This window comes from Palaemon carinicauda, chromosome 28, assembly GCF_036898095.1.
Source record: "Palaemon carinicauda isolate YSFRI2023 chromosome 28, ASM3689809v2, whole genome shotgun sequence".
NCBI classification, from domain to species: Eukaryota; Metazoa; Arthropoda; class Malacostraca; order Decapoda; family Palaemonidae; genus Palaemon; species Palaemon carinicauda.
Window position 1 is genome coordinate 88,810,718 of NC_090752.1, and position 9,969 is coordinate 88,820,686.

A 9,969-nucleotide genomic window follows, 5' to 3' on the forward strand; every position below is an offset into this window, starting at 1 on the left:
CCCCGGCCGACCAGAAGCTTTGATCTTTGAGTTGATTCCCCCATGGGTCTTTCATCCTGAGGTATGATGAGAATCCAGGTACTAAGGGGAGTATAATATATGGCTTATTTGAATATGAAAAACACGTTAAATGTGAAAAATTTTTTAATATATATATATATATATATATATATATATATATATATATATATATGAGTATATATACATGCATATAAATATTACTAGCCAAGCAGCAACCCTAATTGGGAGAGCAAAATGCTGCAAACCCAAAGTCCTCAACAGGGACGGCAGTCCAGTGTGAAATGGAAATGAAGAAAAAAAAAATAAACCAAAAAAAAATAAACTGAAAAAATATCCACATTAAAATAATTAACAATGTTAAATAGATAAGTTACATATAAACTCTGAAACGAAGCTCATGTCAAATTGCTTAACAGATAAACATTTGCACCAAGTTTGAACTTGATGTTGCACTGAGTCAGCTATCTAATTGGGAAGATCATGCCACAAACTCTCCAAAGTAGGAAATAAACTTTTGGAATACTGTGTAGTAATGAGCCTCATGATGTAAAATGCATGGCTGTTAGAATTAATTGCATACCTTGTGTTGCGTAGTTGATAATATGGTCTTGGAAGATCTAAATACAGAGGGGGGTCAGAATTATGGAAAATCTTGAACACCAAGCACCATATTGAACGACTGTGTCAGAGATTAATATCCCTTTAGGGATAATGAATGTAATAGACGACAATTTTTTGTCAAGACAAAGCAAGCGAACAATTCTAAAAATGGCAAAATATATGAGCTAAAACATTTCTTCAGGATAGACAGATCTAAAATAAAATCTTGAAAGACTCAGCACTGTGCACTTGATGAAGAGAGACAGGTTATATTTCTCAAAAGTAAATTTTCAGTTGTTACATATCCAAAATTTCAATTGAACTCCAAGTATTTAATGAAACGTTGTCAATGAAAAGAAAATTTCTTCCCACTGTTTTCCCTACATTAAGGGGTCGGTTGCCTGTTGGGCCCTCTACAATGGCTTCTATCAAAGGCGTCCTCTTCCATCAAATCTCTTCTCTCCTTATCGATCCTTCCCCTATAACAGTTTCCTTCCAAGGTCCCCTCATTCTCTCCCCGCCCGCCATCCATCCTTAACACGTGTCCATACCATCTTGTTCGTGAATACTTATCACCTCAATAATCTTTACTACACCTGCCATTCTTCTTATTTCTGTAATCTGGAATGGAAGGATCCAATTTCCATGACTCACTTGCGATTATACTTGCAGTTTTATTAGGGTTTAACTTCATTCCCCTTAACTAGCAATAATTTCTACTGGATCGCTGTTAAGGGATTCAGCAACCACGGATGTACCCCTATTCTTTTATTTTTCACCAAACCGAGGGCTGAAGAATATTGTTCGAAATATATATATTCCCATTAGAGGAGGTGAATCAAAAGAATGAACAAGGGTTGTGGTGGCCGATGTGGTAACGTCCCTGACTGGTGAACACCAGACTGAGGTTTGAGTCCGATTCAAACTTGTTAGTTTCTTTGGTGACTGCAACCTAACCATCCTTGCGAACTAAGGATGGGAGTTTGGGAGAGTCTATAGATCTATCTGCTGAGTCATCAGCAGCCATTACCTGACCCTCCTTGGTCCTAGCTAGGGCATTGTCCAGCTCGATAGGGCAACATAACTGTCCCTTGCCTCTGCAATTCATGAGAAGCCTTTAAACCTTTAAATGTGTTTTAAGCTCACAGCAAATTAACCTAGCATGGATTGGCCTGAGTAAGAAAGCTTCGGCAATCATGGCGTTACACGACCCTTTCACCACGTTAGGGCATCGTTACTTAGAAAGGGATACAAAAAACACACATATAAATAAATATATATATATATATATATATATATATATATATATATATATATATATATATATATACACATATACACACACATATATCTCAGGATACAGTTTTTACTCAATTTTCTTTGCTGAAATCTAATAAAAGACCTTGGAAAGTGTGGAAATAAGAACATACTAGCTGTGTCTTTCAAAAATGTGAATATGATAAGAGAGACTTCCTCGACAAAGGAAGAATTTTAAGGCTCACCCGCCTCGGAAGGAGAGAGTTTTACCTTGGCTTCCACATACACTGATCCGACATGCAATTGCTCGGTTTCAGCTGCAGGGAATATTGCGCCAGTATGAACTTCTGAAGACGCCGCCGATTTCTATCTCGGATCCAGAGGAAGAAGATATTGTCAAAGGAAATGGTTCTCTTCGCTAGGATAAAACTATACGTAATTTTTTTATACTCTTTCAAAAATTACATTATGAAATCAAAATGGAAGGTTGTTAAATGGAGAGGAGGCAAGGAAAAGGTTGGAGGAATATTTTGAAAGTTTACTGAATGTTGAGGATAATAGGGAGGCAGATAGAATTGCTGTTGCAGGTGTTGAGGTGCAGGTGATGGGAGATGAGAAAGAGAGATATTACAAGAGAGGAAGTGAGGAGAGCACTAGATGAAACGAAAGTAGGAAAAGCATCTGGTATGGATGGTGTGCGAGCTGAGATGTTGAAGGAAGGGGGTGTGACTGTACTAGAATGGTTGGTGAGATTGTTTATTATGTGTTTTGTGTTGTTAATGGTACAAGTAGATTGGGTTTGTGCGTGTATTGTACCACCATATAAGGGTAAGGGAGATGTGCATGAGTGTTGTAATTCAAGGGGTATTAGTTTGTTGAGTGAAGTTGGAAAAGTGTATGTGTCACGTGAATTTTAAAATCAAAGCCTGTTATAGCTTAATTCACTAGGGTGAAGTAGACCGTTCCCTTATAAAAAAGGATCATATACAAGACAAATGGTAAAGAGCAGAAAGGAAACTATTTTCTTTATAACATAGTATTCATTACAAAAAACCTTAAACCTAAACAATACCAAACTAATACGAAAAATACATAATGTATCGAACACAGCAACGTATAACGTAATTAAATTTGACCAAGGTAAAATAGTCGGTACAAGACTTTCGGTCAACACCTAAAAGAAACAGAAAATAAAAAGGTTTTACAATGGCAACACCAATTACACCCAAAACTAACGTATCAACACAAAACCACAATACTTTCAAGTCACGTTTCATTAACATATTAAACATTTAATTAACATATAAAACAAAATTATAAAGTTACCTAAAAGAAACCCACGGAGAGATAAAGCACACGTAACAAAAGGTATCACCACCCAAGACGTATTACGATAAATGCTGTCCGCTCCTAAAACAAAATTACTCACATAAACAAACAATAATTATACACACTTTCTATATACAATATAGAATAACCATATAACCTAACAACATGTCACGAAGATTACCTTGGGATTCTTTCAGTGTATGTAAGGGCTACTGGACCACGTCCTTATACAGCCCCAATACTCCTCAAAGCAGAGCACCTCTTTGCTTGCCGACGAGCTTCCGACTCCCGTAGTCAAAATCTCAGCTACGTTATCGCTTCGTTAACAAGCCGCAGCGAGAGTCAAATGAGTGAGCAGCACTTTAAATACCTAACAGGCAAACGTCCTAATACATGTCATTATATTACATGACAATATCTCCCTGATGATTTAAGAAATTGCAAAATTTCTTACAACCAAACAAAAAAAAAAATACTACTGGTACAAATCAAAAACCTGTACAGGAACATAAATACTGTACATTACTTGAACATAACATATATATACAAGGTCAATAACATACACAAGGTCAACACTTGAAAAACATGTAACACGTGCCCCAATCTATAAAAATCATACTACTCTACAATTTTCGAAAGAAATCAAATTTTTACAACCTACTCAAGCAGTCTGGACCAACATTTTCTTTACCAGGAATATTATGTATGGTATATTCAAACTGTTGTAAATACATGGCCCAGCGCATTAGTCTACTGTTAATGTGACCAGCAGAGTTTAAGTACTTCAAAGGTTGGTGATCAGATTCTATGACGAATGCCTTCCCGTATAGATATTGGTAAAACTTCTTTACAGCCCACACTACTGCGAGGCATTCCTTCTCGATTACAGAGTAATTCTGCTCGGCACCTTTGAGTTTCCTGCTAGCATATTGCACTGGCCAACGTTCCCCATCAACATATTGCATAAGGATTGCCCCTAAACCCACATTTGATGCATCTACCTGCAACACAAAATCTTTGGTTAAATCAGGCAACTTAACTATTGGATGGCTACTTAAAATGTTCTTTAACTTTTCAAAAGATTCTTGGTGACACAGGCTCCAGTTTACTACATTGGGTTGAGATTTCTTTATAAGATCTGTTAGAGGTGCAGCAATAGTAGCATAGTCAGGGATATAATGGCGATAGTATCCAGTCAAACCAAGAAAAGACTTTACCTCCCTTTTTGTCTTTGGTGTGTCTACATTTAATACCTTACTTACTTTGTCCTCAGCTGTTCGAGATATACCGTTACCGATCTTACTGCCCAAATACTCAACTGAAAAATAACCAATTTCCGTTTTGGACGGCTTAGCTGTGAGAAATGCTTTTCTTAAAATATCCAGTACCAGCCGCAGAGTTTCCTTGTGCTCTTCCCACCCATGTGAATGAATCAAAATATCATCAACAAACAGCTCTACATTTTTCACACCATTAAATAACTTCCTCATCATACGGTTAAAAGTAGCACCAGCATTTACCAAACCAAATGGCATAGTTATAAACTATAGGAGTCCTCTATTAGTTTGAAAAGCGGTTACTTCTCTACTCTGTTTTTCTAAAGGTATTTGCCAATATCCTTTAGAGAGGTCAATTTTCGTAAAATACCTGCTCTTACTTACACGAGTCATAATTAAGTTCTGATCTGGCATGGGTTCCGAATCAAATACCGTAAGCTTGTTTATCTTCCTAAAATCTAAGCACATCCGGTTACTGCCATCTTTTTTCTTCACCACTATCAAAGGTGTAGCATAAGGAGAATTTGAGCACTCGATAACTCCTAATTTGAGCATTCTTTCAATCTCCCTATCTATATCTTGCTGCAGAGCATAAGGTACAGGATATGGTCTACACCTTACAGGACCCTTACTAGACAGGTTTATCACATGTTCAATCACATTAGTTCTACCTGGTACATCAGTAAATACATTCTTGTATTCTTGTAATATTCTAGCTACCTCCTCCCTTTTATCTTCAGATAACTCCTGATTAATTTTAACATTAGACACGTCTTCACTCTTGAATATCACTCGGCACAACTGTTACCTCATATTCATCACTATCCTCACTAACCACTGCCACACATGCAAGATCATCACTCTCCTGATCATCTGTGAAAAGTACAGCTCCAGATTTGAGATCCCCACTGCCCTCTGCCTCAACAGACTTACCCTTCACGTTATTGCCTTCGCTTATCCTATCATAGTATAACTTAAGCATGTTAATGTGGTATTTGCGCTCAACCCCATTAATATTAAGAACAAAATTATACCTATTAACTTTCTTTACCACTTCAAATGGACCTTGCCACTGCACTAGAAGCTTATTGTTACTTGTGGGCAACAGCAACAGGACCTTGTCCCCTTCATTTATTTCCCTTTTACAAGCATTTTTATCATAGTAACACTGATACTTATCTCTAGCCCTCTCTAACTCTTCTTGAGCTAGCCTACATGTATCCTGTAACCTTTCTCTCATGTCTACTACATACTCGTACGTGGTCCTCGTGCTATCCTCAATTGCATTATCTTCATTTTCCCACAGCTCCCTCAATAAACTAAGTGGTCCCCTCACAGTATGACCATATACTAACTCAAACGGAGAGAATTTGGTACTAGACTGCGGAACTTCACGATATGCAAATAATAAAGGATCAATGTACCTAGGCCACATCTTTGGTTGTTCTGTACACATACGTCTGAGCATTTTCTTCAACACTCCATTAAACTTTTCTACTAAACCATTGCACATAGCATGATATGGGGTAGTAGTAATACTCTTAATAGATAACAAGCGATTAAATTCACGCATTACTTCAGAGGTGAACTGTGTTCCCCTGTCAGATAACACCTCCTTTGGAATTCCCACTCGACTGAATACCGACAGCAAAGCCTCAGCTACAGTAACTGAATCTATATTCCTCAGAGCTACTGCCTCAGGATAACGTGTAGCATAGTCAACAATGGTGAGAATATATCTTGATCCGTCGCTGGCACGGGGTTCAATCGGACCCACTATGTCCACCGCAACACGCTGAAAGGGTTCTTGAATCAGGGGCATTCTTCCCAACTTCACCTTTTTAACTCTTCCCTTGTCAACCGTGCGTTGACAAGCGTCACACGACCCGCAAAATCTTGTTATCTGCACCGACATACCTGGCCAATAAAAATTACTTTGTATACGTGCTGTGGTTTTCTGTATTCCTAAATGTCCACTCATTAAGGAATCGTGAGCCAATTCTATTACTGCATGACGAAATTTATCAGGAACAACTAACTGATCATTAATAATGCCTTCATTTTGCACTCTACAATATAATATACCTTTCTTAATTACGAAGCAATGAGATTTATTTTCATTCTTCACAAAGACCCTATTTGACTTTGCATGCTCAAAAACCTTTTTTAGCGTCCCATCTTCAGCCTGTAATTTCCCTATATTCTCTTTCTGCATTAAATTTATAACTTCTTTGACCTTAAGCTTTGACGGTCCCTTTAACTTTTTCTATTGCATTTGATTCTGCAGTCGGGTAGTAACAGCACTAACCTCCGTACTCAACCCGTCAGTCGAACCATCAATAGCCCCAATCACTAAATCATAAATAGGATCAGGCATGCAGGCAGCTAAGGTTTTGCCCGTGAAATATGGCGAGACAACATCAACAATAGCCTCAGGATATCTAAAAACTTGGTTATTAGCCATTTTATGGTCAACATACTTACCAGTAAACTTGTGTTTCGGCACTAAAGCCCTCTTAACTAACACCGTGGTACAACCGGGATCACGAAATACATTAACCTCTACTCCTTCCACTGTACCTTTATCCACCATTAACTTGTCTCCATGACCAACCACAGCTGCTTTCTCTGTCGCACCCTTACTCGCACCTTTACGTTTTGGACCCCCAAACCTTTCAAAACAATCTTTAGCAAGGTGATTACCACGACCACATACGTAACAATTTCTTGCCGTAATCTTCCTATCACTATCGGCATCCGTTTGCCATTTACTATCCCCAGTGGTAACTTTACTTGCGGAGGCACCGTGCTTTTCATGACCACTATTTAAAACCTTTTTGCCATAATTTAAATGGGCCTCCATATACATCTCGGCATATTTTACAACTTGATCAAATGTTTTCATTTCATGTTCCTTCAAAAATACAACCATATCTTTGTCACAAGCATTTAAAAATTGTTCTATTAACATTAAATCAAACAAGTCATCAAATGTTTCTTCACAATCTGCTAATTCCACCCACCTCTTAAGGTTATTTTTCAATCTATTCCCAAATTGCTGAGCGGTCTCGTTCTTAAAGAATTTACAGTTACGAAATCTCAATCTATATCCTTCCGAAGTACACTGAAAACAACGTAATAATGCCTCTTTAACACTATCGAAATCTTTAGCTTCAACAGGTGAAAGGTGCTGGTAAGTTTCCAAAGCTTTCCCTTGTAATAATGATGCTAAACTAACAGCCCAAATGTCTTTGCTCCAGCCAGCACTAACGGCTAAACGTTCAAATCTTAAAATATAGGCGTCAATACTATCAGTTATATCATTAAAAACAGGCAGTTTAGGTAGCGAGGGTTTACACAAACTAGAATCTTTTTCATTTCCCTGCATCTGTAACTTTAATCGTTCGACTTCTAATTGCTGCTTTCGTATTTCCCTTTCTACTGCCCTTTCTTCTCTCTCTCTTTCCCTTTCTTCTCTCTCTCTTTCCCTTTCCCTTGCTAGTGCCCGCTCTCGAATAAGTCTTTCCTTTTCAACAAAATCCCTTAAATCATCACCTTCGTAACCCATTTCCTTCCCCAAACTAACAATTTCTTTTAAAGTACTCATATCTAAAAGCTTCACAGACCTTATCTGCAATACACCATACAGTCTTGTAAAATGAATGAACGGTCCCTGTTCGGGCGCCAAATTGTCACGTGAATTTTAAAATCAAAGCCTGTTATAGCTTAATTCACTAGGGTGAAGTAGACCGTTCCCTTATAAAAAAGGATCATATACAAGACAAATGGTAAAGAGCAGAAAGGAAACTATTTTCTTTATAACATAGTATTTATTACAAAAAACCTTAAACCTAAACAATACCAAACTAATACGAAAAATACATAATGTATCGAACACACAGCAACGTATAACGTAATTAAATTTGACCAAGGTAAAATAGTCGGTACAAGACTTTCGGTCAACACCTAAAAGAAACAGAAAATAAAAAGGTTTTACAATGGCAACACCAATTACACCCAAAACTAACGTATCAACACAAAACCACAATACTTTCAAGTCACGTTTCATTAACATATTAAACATTTAATTAACATATAAAACAAAATTATAAAGTTACCTAAAAGAAACCCACGGAGAGATAAAGCACACGTAACAAAAGGTATCACCACCCAAGACGTATTACGATAAATGCTGTCCGCTCCTAAAACAAAATTACTCACATAAACAAACAATAATTATACACACTTTCTATATACAATATAGAATAACCATATAACCTAACAACATGTCACGAAGATTACCTTGGGATTCTTTCAGTGTATGTAAGGGCTACTGGACCACGTCCTTATACAGCCCCAATACTCCTCAAAGCAGAGCACCTCTTTGCTTGCCGACGAGCTTCCGACTCCCGTAGTCAAAATCTCAGCTACGTTATCGCTTCGTTAACAAGCCGCAGCGAGAGTCAAATGAGTGAGCAGCACTTTAAATACCTAACAGGCAAACGTCCTAATACATGTCATTATATTACATGACAGTATGGTAGAGTACTGATTAATAGGATGCAATCTTAGAAGTACAGGGTGGTTTTAGAAGAGGCAGGGGTTGTATGAATCGGATTTTTACAGTTAGGCAGATATGCAAGAAATATTTAGCAAAAGGTAAGGAGGTGTATGTTGCATTTATGGATCTGGAGAAAGTGTATGATAGAGTTGATAGGGAAGCAATGTGGGATGTGATGAGGTTATATGGAGTTGGTGGAAGGTTGTTGCAAGCAGTGAAAAGTTTCTACAAAGGTAGTAAAGCATGTGTTTAGGATAGGAAATGAAGTGAGCGATTGGTTTCCAGTGAGAGTGGGGCTGAGACAGGGATGTGTGATGTCGCCGTGGTTGTTTAACTTGTATGTTGATGGAGTGGTGAGAGAGGTGAATGCTCGAGTGCTTGGACGAGGATTGAAACTGATAGACGAGAATGACCATGAATGGGAGGTAAATCAGTTGTTGTTTGCGGATGATACTGTACTAGTTGCAGACGCGGAAGAGAAGCTTGGCCAATTAGTGACAGAATTTGGGAGGGTGTGTGAGAGAAGGAAGTTGAGAGTTAATGTGGGTAAGAGTAAGGTTATGAGATGTACGAGAAGGGAAGGTGGTGCGAGGTTGAATGTCATGTTGAAAGGAGAGTTACTTGCGGAGGTGGATCAGTTCAAGTATTTGGGGTCTGTCGTTGCAGCAAATGGTGGAGTGGAAGCAGATGTACGTCAGAGAGTGAATGAAGGATGCAACGTGTTGGGGGCAGTTAAGGGAGTAATAAAAAATAGAGGGTTGGGCATGAATGTAAAGAGGGTTCTGTATGAGAAAGTGATTGTACCAACTGTGATATATGGATCGGAGTTGTGGGGAATGAAAGTGACGGAGAGACAGAAATTGAATGTGTTTGAGATAAAGTGTCTAAGGAGTATGGCTGGTGTATCTAGAGTAGATAAGGTTA

At 38.1% G+C, this 9,969-nt stretch overlaps 1 protein-coding gene and 1 long non-coding RNA gene across 2 annotated transcripts; both read right to left on the reverse strand.

Moving 5' to 3' along the window:
* Nucleotides 1-4,751: 4,751 nt before the first annotated feature.
* On the reverse strand, nt 4,752-7,353 carry LOC137621932 (uncharacterized). The gene is made up of 4 exons (XM_068352434.1): nt 6,793-7,353; nt 6,061-6,387; nt 5,320-5,556; nt 4,752-5,231 (listed from the first exon to the last, which is right to left on the reverse strand). The coding sequence occupies exons 1-4, from the start codon at nt 7,351-7,353 to the stop codon at nt 4,752-4,754; spliced, it is 1,605 nt and encodes a 534-aa protein (XP_068208535.1).
* Nucleotides 7,354-7,997: 644 nt separating this feature from the next.
* On the reverse strand, nt 7,998-8,988 carry LOC137622107 (uncharacterized). The gene is made up of 2 exons (XR_011040366.1): nt 8,603-8,988; nt 7,998-8,450 (listed from the first exon to the last, which is right to left on the reverse strand). It is a non-coding gene; the product is annotated as an uncharacterized lncRNA (long non-coding RNA).
* Between the last annotated feature and the right edge of the window lie 981 nt (nt 8,989-9,969).